Source organism: Citrus sinensis, chromosome 5 (genome assembly GCF_022201045.2).
Source record: "Citrus sinensis cultivar Valencia sweet orange chromosome 5, DVS_A1.0, whole genome shotgun sequence".
Taxonomy (NCBI): Eukaryota; Viridiplantae; Streptophyta; class Magnoliopsida; order Sapindales; family Rutaceae; genus Citrus; species Citrus sinensis.
In genome coordinates, this window is record NC_068560.1 from 9,216,535 (window position 1) to 9,229,636 (window position 13,102).

Here is a 13,102-nt window from a genome sequence, read left to right on the forward strand (position 1 = left end):
ATCCGTCGTGATTCGATCTCCATGTTGCAGTGTGATATCGGCTTACCCGAAGGTTCTGTCCATCTGTAGTTTTAACAGGTTGTGTTTGGATCCGTAGTAACAGTCCGTCAATATCATCTCCGGTTACTTGTATTCATGACCTTTTTCACTGTGGCCCGTATTCAAAGGTGAGGTTTCAACCTGTATTAACCTTGATTTTGTCCTCATTATTTTGGTCCATACCTTAGTTTTGCTATATATATGTCTCCATTTTTCTAACTTGGGATTTTCTGCGTCAAAAACTGCCTCATTAACCATTGTTAACGCAAATTCATATGTTATCTTAATCGCAGGAGGTACAACAACTGTCCGACCATCATGAACTTCCAACTTTTGGTTAATTTTCATTCTCGATCGTGTCAGCTGCTATTTACGTCCTCATTGATTGACATCCTTCTAACTTGGGATGGTTTATTAAGTGATTTCACTTTCCAAATGAGAGTTAACGAAGCATCTGTTATTTTTGCCATCGCTCAAGCAATTCACCGTCATATGCAGTAGGTTAAGTTGAAACTCGTTGTAGATGCTGCCATTTATCGTACCAGTAAATACAGACGGTCTAAATTTACCAATGATATCGGGATATTACTGTACACCGCTGGTGTTTTGCGACCGTGGATAAAGGGTAGCATCTACATATTATTGTGGTCAGTTGTTCCTACAGGAACAGGCATTTTGTTTATTTCGCTTAAAGTTATCATTTTCTTTTGCTGCCGGAATCTTGTCCACGTTCGCACGATTTAAATATGTTCAAAGCACGTGTCACACTTGCTTTACCTTATTGTTACAAACGAAATGATCCCATATATTATTCCCCAAATGCCTGGTCGCGCGCGTTATTTTAATAATATTGATGCATTCCTGATGATCCACGAACACAACATCCCGGAGACAAATTGTATACTAATAATATAATAACCATGATTGACGCCATGATCTTTAATTTCATCACCGATGATAATATCAGTTTATAACAAATAAAGTGACAAATCGGACTTTATAATACCTAACTCCACGAAATTACAAACGAAGTCCTCTATTATATTCATGCAACATATGCAGACTTTAATGCCTAATGATGAGTACGCATTTAGTTTTTAACCGGTCCTCGTCGACCACCATAAGTAGACAACCATTGCTCTGGCAATAAGATTGCCTACGATGATCGCAAGGAATAATGCTGCTAAATGCAATGACCCAACGCGGTAAGTTCTTGTCCGCTCTTCAGCATACTCACGAATACTACGCCATTCCGTGGCATCCGGAGACCACCATTCAAAATACTTGCATGCATCGCAGCAAAATAACAACCGTTGTGGATTGTTTGAAGACTCTGATATCCGAATGACTGCGCGGCGTTGTTGGGGACAGTCGTAATATCGGTTTCTTAGCTGAATCCAGCTGCTGCCGCTCCTACGATTGTAGTTATAGTTGTTCTTGTCATTGTTACTTCCTCAATGTGCCATGTATTGTCTCTTACAATGAGAATTCCTTAAGTATTTCCTCTCTTGCTCCATTATAGGCTGTTTATATAGGAAATGCAGTAAGGAATGTGATACACTTATTTTGGCCAACGGTAAAAAATAACGGTTACTTTCCATGATTTTGAATTTGTTTTTTCATTGTTTCAATTGTTTGAAGTCAACGGAGGCCAAGTTACCGAAAGTGGTTAATACCTAAATTGCCCTCCCGTGAATAAGGGCATAGATTCAGTGATTTCACGCGTATATGGCATTGGTACGCATGGCTGATAGGGCATCAACTTTCTCCCGCAAGAAACTTTATTACATTTAATGCTTGGAAGATTGTAATGTACTATAATGATTATGAAGTGAGGGCTGATATATACTCTTACTAGTGTTTGGTTCTTAGGCTAATTGAGAAGGGAATAGGCCATGCATCAAGAGCTGTTCCATCAACTCATCGGTTACGGTGAATAAAACGTGTTCGTAAAGATATATCCATTACACATTTAATGCACTTTCAATGCGATATGATGCCGTTCATATAGCGGGATATGCTGAACCCTATATCCAAAGTCTGTACTGTCTCCAACTATGTGAATGAGGTGATTGATGTTGCAGGGTTTAAATCTGGTATGGTGTGGCATGAAGATAATTATTGAGGCCTACAGTTATACTGTTGGAACGTGTTAGCCGGGTAGTTATCTCTAATTTGAAACAGCCCCGGCTTTAAATATCATCGGAGCCCACCAGTATAGTCACTTCATTCATTGCAACAAAATTATAACTGCATAGTCCTTAAACAATGGCTGCTGCTACAGAACCAAATCCTCCTCCTTTCACGTTCTTCCTTGAATACATGGGTTCAGCTATGGTCATCAAAACAGTAAGGCCGGCGAGTTATAGTATACTCCGACTTTGTAACATTGCGGCCTTGGTGTTACAGTAGAAAGATTCTCCTGTCGTCTACAATTTCCAACCCAAAGTTGTGCTCCCGTGGGCCGGTCGGGCAATCAATGTTAACTCAGACGAGGTGTTGCATAAGATACTACAAGTATGTATGCGCAAAGACCAATTCATTCTCCATGTTGCAGTTATGTTTGATGACCAGCCGGCTTTTGGGTGCCTGGAACGAAACGTTCAAGGGCCGTTGTTGGCCTCCCCTGATCTGAGTATTTTGGCCAGCGAGCGGACAGTCGTCCACGAGGAAGGAAAAATAGCGGCAGAATATCCACAAGCAGACACGAAAGTACAGCGCTCTAAGCGTAAGTATAGGTGCAGGGTTTGCAAGACCGATGGACATGGAAAGCGTACGTGCAAGCTGGTACAACCAACAGCTTTGGTAGGCCCGTTGACCAATAATATAGTGGTAAATGTTTTACTCTGAACGAAAAATTAGGTTTCGCTGACTTAACAAATTTATTTATTTTCTCATTAGTAGCATTTAAAATATGTTTCATTTTCAATATGTACGTACGCTTTTAATGTTACCATGACTTTCTTGTTATGCCGTAGGGGGGACACAAGCAAATATCTTTCGAGGATATTGACCCGCCGCTGCCGGAGCATCCAGTGCCCATAACGACCGTGAAACATGGGTGACACAAAGGGATCTAATTGTGATAATGTTTGGAAGCATTGTCATTATGGTTATCCCGCGCCGACTATATTAGTTATGATGTGGTTGTAATGAACATTAAGATTTTGATCACTGGCGTTTGTTTCACAACTTTTGCAACATCGGGTTTATGTCTAAAACGCTGTCCAATGTTATAAATCCAATGGCAAAACCCTGTATGATCTTTTGGATATTTAAGATATGTAGGCCTATTCCATATAGTAATTTGTAATTTTTCCATTAATTTCCTGGCAGTGTTTGAAACCTTCACAATAAGGGGACATATATGAGTGTTACGCAAATTATCAATCGCAAAGATAGGGGATGCGACAAATTTGTTTCCCCTAACAGTAGACAAGAAAAAGGATGCGCATGTGATGAGCAGGGAAATAAACAGTGAGATAACTAAAATTGCATGGGACAGCCACAACTCAAATTTATATCTACCGTACCAGTATGACGCCAGATGATAATGTCAAATTCTTGCAGTTAAGAACAGCGTTGACAAGCTGCACAGCTTCCCAAGGATTTAGTACTGACCAATCCGGGAAAAAAATTCCCACGTTCACCGTCTGGAGAAATTGGAGGTCATGCACCTCATATGATACCATCAAGTCATCGACTACATGGAGTATTTCAATAAGTGGAGCCATAATAAAACATTTGTGTTCACAATTATTGAAAGCAAAGTTATAGTCGTCAACTAGTACGGTCCAATATAACCTCTTTAGCGTAGACGATGAAATTATGAAGTTTGTTGCTGGGCCATCATACTTCAAATAAACTTTCAGCCACAATTCTTCAATCGAAGGGCAACTGGAGAACAGCTTCTCGGTCAATTGATTTTCAGGATATTGTAGTGACACACGTAGGAACTTGACATTTGGAAAACATATTCCAGAACCAGGAACGGCGATGTCAAAATCAGAATCCAGTTTCAGGACCTGCAGCGATCTGCAGCTGTAAATACTCTCGGGTAACTGCAGCCGCTGTTGATTTTCAATGTTAAGCTCAAGCTCACGAACATCACGCATGACAGCTAAAGAAACCAATTCTTTCAACCTGCAGGAGCCACTTACTCTATAGGAATGGAGAGAAAACTTCTGTACATTAGAGGGTTCGGTTCGAAGAACAACGGAAATAACAAACATCTCAAACCTTTCCATGGTAGCATCAGTGAAATCACCCTGCCTGATGCATACTGTCGCATCGAACAGCAGAGTCTAAAGTGAAGTCCATACATGCCTCCATCTTGAAGATAAAATGCTAGTAGCGACGGCATTATCTGTTGGTAGAAATGACAGAATATTGCAAAGGACTGAATCCGGCAAAGAACTGATCCTATCATGGCCAAGCTTAATGGCCATTGATTTCCTACTCTTCTGTTTGGAATCAATAAGGTTGCGTGCTTTCTTCATAATAGCCGATGAACAACCTATCAAATCCAGCAACCAACAGACTAATTATGGCGTTTTATACAAGAACAAAATCAAATGGTCATATAGTTTGACCATAATGGAACACGAATGAAGAACAAAACTAGGAATCCGGTCAACAGGTGTTTCCAACAGGGGAAGTCAAGTTTATACAGCAACAACACATCATAATATTAAATCGAAGGGAGTAAAGCTAAAAAAAAAAATAACAAAGTGAAATGTGATGTCAAAATCACCAATTCTAACTGTTTCAAAAAAGTTAAGTGACTGATTTACTCTGCAAGAGTATATCGTAATAATAATTAAAATAAAATTAATGGACTAAAAAAAATGCAATCGGGGCGTAGAAGACAAAATTACTGACCATGAAATTTTGTCGGCACCGGCCACTACGCCCTGATCCCCTACAGAGGCCAAACGCGTTTGAAGCAGCTCTGGGTCTAGGTTTTCAGCTCCCACAATTGAGAGGCAGCGATAGAGAGATGCCGAAATGTGGACAGACCTCATTTATTAGGTTCGGCCAAAGTAGGAGGAAGTAGTTAATGTTCGGTTAAATTTTTAAATTCTTTCATTAAGTACGGTTCCACCGTGTGGACACATATGAGCATGCGATTTGAGATGAGTTATGGGGAATGCAATGGCTACAACGGATTAAGAGAAATAACGGTGCAATAAGTCAATCCGGTCCAAGGAATTCTTTGGCAACATCGAAGGGATTTAAAGTATTAATAAGTGGTCAAATTGGGGAAGGTAACACATTAAGGGAGCCAATTGGGATACTAACCATTTATTGGGGGGCGTTCGGAACAACATTTACCAATTTTAAAGTATATTCAATACGGTGCGCCTAACTTACGTTGACTGTAAGTTACGGTACGCCTGTAACATTTCATCTACCTCCCTATGCTCTATATTATTTATATTTTATTCATGATTATTATAAATTTTTGAAATGTTTCGTAAACCGTAAACCCCTTATATTCAATTTTATTTTATTAAAACCATAGAGTATGAATTCGCCCCCATAATTTTTATATATTCTAAAAATTACCTCCATTTAATAATTAAATATAAATAATGTTAAAAGAATTATAATTAAAATAAAAAATAGTTGTTTAATATATTATTGTTATTATTAATAATGATAATAAAAATTATTATAATTAAATAAGCTATTAACAAATATTAATAAAAAATTTTATTAAATTTTTAGTATTACTAATAATAATTAATGATAATTAACATATTTATGATTATAATAAAATGGAATAAACACTGAGTATATATTTATGTAGGAGACTGTTTTATATATCTATTCCCGGATAATCTCAAACCTTTCAAGATTTTTTGTTACTTTGATAACTAATGGTTTCGTTGGCATCTCATTATTAAACGGGCATTTTAAAGTACTTTTTGGTAAGTTGTTAGACCTTCAAGGATGTAAACACATTTTTCTTGCTTCAATTTTTTAAATGATAAAATAGTTTTATTGGGGCAAGCATAAAATTTTGACATAAATTGTCATCCATTGGTCTCTTGAAATCCGATAACGAGTATTTAAAGTCTAAGGTAGCATTAGCAATACATTTACTATTACTTACATAATCATTAATTATCCTCGATGTAATTATAATAATAATTATTATTAATATTAGTAACAATTTATAAAACTTTTTATTATTGTTATTAATAATAACAATAATATATGTAAAAAAAATAAATATAATAATAAAATTATTATTATATTTATAATTCATATAAAAATAATTATATCTTATACTTAAACAAAATATATATTTGAGAATTTAAAATTGTGGGGGCGAATTCATACTGTATGGTTTCAATAAAATAAAATTGCGAATAAGGGGTTAAACGAAATGTTACATTTCAAAAATGTAAAATATTCATTAATATAATATATATAATATAGAGCATAGGAGGCTAGATGAAACTTTACAGGCTGACCGTAACTTACATTGAACGTAAGTTAGGCGGACCCTATTTAATATACAACCAAATCATACAACCTAATACTTTCGTAAACAATTGATGTATCGAAGATGAATATGTAGTCCAATGAAAGCAACCTTAAGTAATGTGTAATAGTAATAACGTTATTTCAAATTAAACTTAAACAACTTATATCAATAAAGGGAACAGCCCTGACTGGCCATACGGAATGGGGAACCATTGAGTCTGTCCATCATGAAATGTTAATGTATTCGATAATTGTTTCAATTATCGGAAATGTAAAGAGTTAGATTGTGAGAAGTTAATAAGAACCACGAAATGGATTATGAGGCAAGTTTATAATTAAATAATCTATTCGTTAAGTGTACAAATTCATGAATAATTTATTGTACTAAATATGTCAACGTTAAAATATCCGGGAATATTTTAGTTTAACCAAAAAATTATTAATAACAGGATTACAATTATTGTGATATTGTAATGGTGGATATGATCAAAGATGGTAAAAGATTATTGTTAATACTACAATAATGTAATAATCCAATTTCACTAAGATGTTAATAACTTTGTAAAATCATCAATCATAATAAGCAATACGGTAAACTGTCGTTGGTTAAAGATTTAAAAATTGATTGTAATAATGATAGTAATTCTCCGGTTAATATATAAAGTGAAAACATTACTAATTATTGTAATAGTTAAGTATTCCAAATAACTATTGTAACTCCACACAATGCGTACTATGAGTTATTTGTACCAGTAATAAAAGACGGTTGAACAATTTATTTGGGCAAGTATGTAAATCTTTCCACCTATTGAATGATGAAGACATGCGGGACATTTAAATGTAAGTACTGAATTAGGAAAATATTAAGGTCCAAATAAAGTAAGCTTTAAGAGTTGCGAGGTTAAAAAAGGAATGGTAAACAAAATAAAACCATTCGAAGACAATGCAAAACGGTAAAATAAATAGTAATTTATTTGCTTATGACCACAACATGATAAATAGTTCGTACAATACCAAGATTAAATGAGAAATCCAATGTTAATTAAGTAAAACGTTATGTTTGAAACTTCAACGTTCACGATCACAATATACAAAACCGTTTAAATATTTGGAATATAATAACCTACAAGTGCATAACTATAATATTTAATAAGTTAGATTTGGAATCTTTAAAAAAAGCTAGGATCTGAATAACGATATTTGAAAGCACACCACAATTAAGAAGTACATGCAGTGTATTTTTGTAGGTCAGTAGGGGAAAAAATTCGCACTTGCCGACATAAACACAATACGCTAATGTGCCCGAATTTTATGAGGAATAAAATTTTCATAGGTGTAACGTACAGATTATAATAACATAAGATTTGCCTTGTAACGGTGGTGACACATATAATTACATTAACGATTGTGAGGGCAGTGGTATTTAAAAATACAACAGACTGTCAAAATGGCCTGCCACAAATTGAAGTGTAGTTAGCAACGAACATCTAACGACAATTACGGAATGGGATAAGCCAAGCTGGCTGGAAAAAGAGTTAGAATCATAAAAAAAACTTGATACTTCATCATCTTCAAAGGTGAAAGGGTGGGAAAATAGTAATAAGATGGCGTGTACAGCAAAAATGGCAAATTCAACGAAGCTTCGTAGAACACCCTGTAGCCTGGGGGAGAGGCCCAAGAAGCAACACTGCAGATTGTATGACCTCATTCACAACAATAGTGTTGACAAAGAAAAGCAATCCTCTGCGAAATTTTGAACACAAAAACAGGAAAATGAAAAATTCAAATGAAGAACAGGAAGATAGAGATGATTTGGAATATCCTGTAACAACTCAAGCCGACATTGATGGATGGTGGAATGTGTCCTCAAACGACGAAGGGGAAGCCCACAACGATGAATCTGGAAGCATTGAACTACAAGCGGACATCAACAGTGAGATGGGAACCAACCAGAAGCAGACTGATCGGCAACAATGCTGTTAGAGTGCAATTTATGCACTAGTTTTGCATTGTTTACTTCCCTTAATATCGATGTTTTGCACTTAATAATAATGTTTTACTTGTGTTTTACTTTTGTAGGTGCAATTCTATTGATTGGTGATAAAATTGAGCTAAAAGATGATGTTTAAGGAGGATTGTTCTCTTGGAGAAATTATGAGCGTCAGAAGAACTTTGTTGATAAGGCGTGGACGCGTGCTGTCAACTGCGGACCTGCAGTTTTTAGTTTAACGTGTTTTGTATTTTTGGTTATTTTTGTAATTACGAATTTAATATTTCAGATATTATTATTTTATTTTAAATAGAATTCTAAAAGAGAAGAGAGAGAGAGTATTTAAGGGAGGAATCTATTGTGAAAAAAGGGGGGAATTTTGGATTAGAGAAAAAGAAAGAAACCCTAGATTTAATTTTTCTCTCCTCTCTATGAAGAACTAAACCTATTTTTCTGGTTGAAGGATAATGAAGCTTTGATTCATCACTACTGTGAGATCTTTCTTGTGCTTTAATTGTTTTATTGCTTTTTGGGTATTTGTTTATTCTCTGAATTATTTTCATGATTATGTTTGTTAATTAGGTAATTGGCCACTATTTAATTATCAACTTAATCTATTGTCAATTAAAGGATTCATCGTATGAAGAATTTAATGTTTGTGACAAATAACATAGCAGAGAGTTGTGTTGTGAGAATAAACAATCTAATTTAAATGAATCATCATATGTGTTGATTAGGATTTGGGTCTCTCTGGTTTTTCAGGCTGTCAATTGATTAAATCCTATGATTGTATCTAGGGTTGTCCATTGATTAGGGAAATAACCAACGGTCGTACCTTGGTTATCGACTAGTTAAGGAGAGATTGGCTATTAGAGGGTCTCAATAGCTATAACCGGTCTATTCATAAGTAATAATAATCTATATTTGAATCAATGATCAGTAGTCGAATCAAGCTGAGTTAATTCCTTTAACCAGAGCTTTCTCCAATTTGAATTACAACTTTAATTTGCATTCTTGTTATTTCAATTTGATTTTTATTATTGTCAACAATTCCCCCATTTTACGTTTTACGTTTCAAAAGGATTTAAATAATTACCGATCTCTGTGGACACGACCCTGCTCAATCACTATACACAATTTATTTAGAGTAGGAATTTATTTTTGTTGGCTTCGACACCCATCAAATTTTGGCGCCGTTGCCGGGGATTGGTGTCATTTATTTAATCCTTTTTACGTTTTACTTGGTGTATGGTTCGTTCTTCTCGTACAGGTACACTTTCGTTTGATCCTGAAATTGAGAAGACAGCTCGCCAACTGAGACAGCAGACGAAGCGAGCTAAACAACGATCATCGTCGCCTTTGCTTTCTGAAATAGATACAGTACCTGATTTAGTTGAATCATCTAGCGATTCAGAAGAACAAGTAATGGATAGACCTGCACCTGTAGAAAGAACTCTTAGAGAGTTAGCTGAACCAGACTTGAATCAACAACCACTCTGCATTAAATATGTAGATTTGGAGGTAAATTTTGAATTAAAGTCTGGTCTTATTCATTTATTACCCAAGTTTCATGGTTTTGCAGGTGAAGATCCTTATAAACATCTTAAGGAGTTTCATGTTGTGTGCTCAAGTATGAGGCCACAAGGCGTGACTGAAGAGCAGATTAAGCTGCGTGCTTTTCCGTTCTCTGTAGATGGGCTAGCTAAAGATTGGTTATACTACTTGCCTCCTGGATCGATTACAACGTGGAATGGTTTGAAGAAGCAGTTCCTTGAGAAGTACTTTCCTGCTTCAAGAGCTGCCAACATCAGAAAAGATATTTGTGGGATCAGACAACTTCCTGGGGAGACTTTGTATGAGTATTGGGAGCGATTCAAACAATTGTGTGCCAGCTGTCCTCAGCATCCAAGGTGTTAGAATGTGGTTTATTTTGGCCTACTTTATTTCGTGATTCATATATGTTTTGTAAGTCGTGTGAGAGTTGTCAAAAGACTGGTAATTTAAGTCATAGAAATCAAATGCCACTTACTCCTATTCTTGTATGTGAAATATTCGATGTGTGGGGCATTGATTTTATGGGACCTTTTCCCTCATCTTTTGGCAATTCTTACATTCTTTTAGCAGTGGATTACGTTTCTAAGTGGGTAGAGGCTAAGGCCACCCGGACTGACAATGCTAAAGTTGTTGTAGATTTTGTCAAGTCTAATATTTTTGCCAGATTTGGTGTACCGAGAGCGATGATAAGTGATAGAGGCACTCATTTCTGTAATCGAGTGGTGGAAGCTCTGTTCAAAAGATATCATGTTACCCACCGAGTGTCTACCGCCTATCATCCACAGACAAGTGGACAAGCTGAGATATCAAACAGAGAAATCAAGTCTATTCTTGAAAAGACAGTTAGTCCAAATCGAAAGGATTGGAGTTTGCGATTAGATGATGCATTATGGGCGTATCGCACCGCTTACAAAACTCCCATAGGTATGTCTCCTTATCGTTTAGTATTTGGTAAGCCTTGTCATTTACCTGTAGAACTTGAGCACAGAGCATACTGGGCGGTTAAGCAATGCAATATGCGGATGGATGAAGCAGGAAAGCAGAGGAAGTTGCAGCTGCAAGAGTTGGAGGAGATTAGAAATGAATCCTACGAGAGTTCGCGATTTTACAAGGAAAAGACGAAGACATTTCATGACAGAATGATTTTGAGAAAGGAGTTCTCTGTTGGTCAAAAAGTTCTTCTCTTTCACTCTAAACTTAAACTTTCTCCTGGTAAATTACGTTCTCGTTGGGTAGGACCTTTTATTGTTACTAATGTTTTTCCTCATGGTGCAGTTGAGATTCGGAGTCCAATCTCTAATAAAGCCTTTAAGGTTAATGGTCATCGTTTAAAACCTTTTTACGAAGGTTTTTCGGTGAATATTGTGGAGGAATTGGCTCTCGAGAATCCTATTTATGGAGATTGATACATACATGTGTCTAGCCAAAGACATAAAACAAAGGCGCTTTTTGGGAGGCAACCCAAATGATTTGATTATTTTGGTTTTTGTTTTATCTTCTTTAAAAAAAATGAAAAATGAAAAAAAACGAGTTTGCTTATTTTGGTCAGAAGAAAATTTTTGATAAGGCGTGCCCACGTCTTAGCTAATAAGTACTTCTGTAATTTTTAATGTCTCAAAGTTTTAAGGCGTGCCCACGTACTTATTAGAAAAGTACTTCTGAAATTTAATGTGTTTGCTTATTTTGGTCAGAAGAAATTTTTTTTTTAAGGCTTGCCCACGTACTTATTAGAAAAGTACTTCTGAAATTTAATGTGTTTGCTTATTTTGGTCAGAAGAAAATTTTTGATAAGGCGTGCCCACGTACTTATTAGAAAAGTACTTCTGAAATTTTTAGTGTCTCAAAGTGATTCATCACAAAAAAAAAAAAAACCAAAAATCGAAAATCACTGTTCACAAATCCCTAATTCAAAAATTACTGTTGATTATCGTTTTACAGCAGCATCAGCCCCAACCGCAACCAGCAGCATCAGCTCCAGCCTTCACCGCGCAACCAGCAGCAGCAGACGAGTACGTCCAGAACCAGAAGCAAGCCCCAACTCGCGCAACAAACTCCAGCCGAGCAGCAAGCACAACACAACCAGCCTACGCCCTGTATTCCAGCCGGGTAAATCGAAATCCGTGAGTGCAATTATTGTAACAATGCCGAAGAGGAAAGCATCTACTTCCAAGTCGTCGAAAAAGACACCCGTCGCAAAGAAATCTAAGATTGCCGCTCCCACTACGGTTCCATGGAACATAATTTCAGATTCACGCCAAGCCGTGAGACAAAGATCGAAGCATGGAAAAGGCATGAGTGTTTTGCCACTTGCGGAATCCAATCTCGGAGGGTGCCTCGCATTCGCGACTCAACAATAGAAAGAGAGGTACAAAGATATTTCCACGCGCAAAATACTTCCAGCTAAGTATATTCATTACCCGACTCTTGAAAAATTAAATGTTAAAGATAATTTTGATTCTTTGATAGATAAGATTGGGTTGCGTAAGTTTGTTGATTTTGATTGCTTGGGTTATGTTGAGTTGATTAGGGAGTTTTATGCTACTTTTCAATTCACTATGCCGAATGATTTTACTTTGCATACCCCGGATGTCATTAAGTTTAGGTTAATGGGACGAAATTTTTCACACTCTATCACAGATTTTAACCTAGCTTTAGGATTCATTGATGATGATTATTCTACTAGTGATGAATATTTAGGAACAACTTGTGACTTTAGCAAAAATTTTGAGCCTTATGGTCTTTGGCGTAATTTATCTGTTGATCACAATGCCTATGACCCGAGTAAATCAAAGAGTTCTTTCTTACGTGATCCTGTTTTGAAATTTGTGCATCGATTCTTAGCATATAATTTTTTAGGCAAGAAAGATCACTCAGGAATTTTCTCTAAAACTGAATTTTATTTTATCTGGTGCATGTTAAATGATGTGAGGCCTAATTTAGGTTTTTGGTTAGCGGATCAATTTCAAAGTGTGCTTAAACGGTATAGGACTTTATTTCTTGGTCCATACATTACTCTGTTAGCTA

At 36.2% G+C, this 13,102-nt stretch overlaps 1 protein-coding gene across 1 annotated transcript; it reads right to left on the reverse strand.

Annotated features, from left to right (window-relative positions):
* Positions 1–3,563: 3,563 nt before the first annotated feature.
* On the reverse strand, positions 3,564–4,286 carry LOC127902232 (uncharacterized). The gene has a single exon (XM_052441067.1). It carries the CDS (start codon positions 4,284–4,286, stop codon positions 3,564–3,566), a length of 723 nt encoding a protein of 240 aa, XP_052297027.1.
* Positions 4,287–13,102: the final 8,816 nt, after the last annotated feature.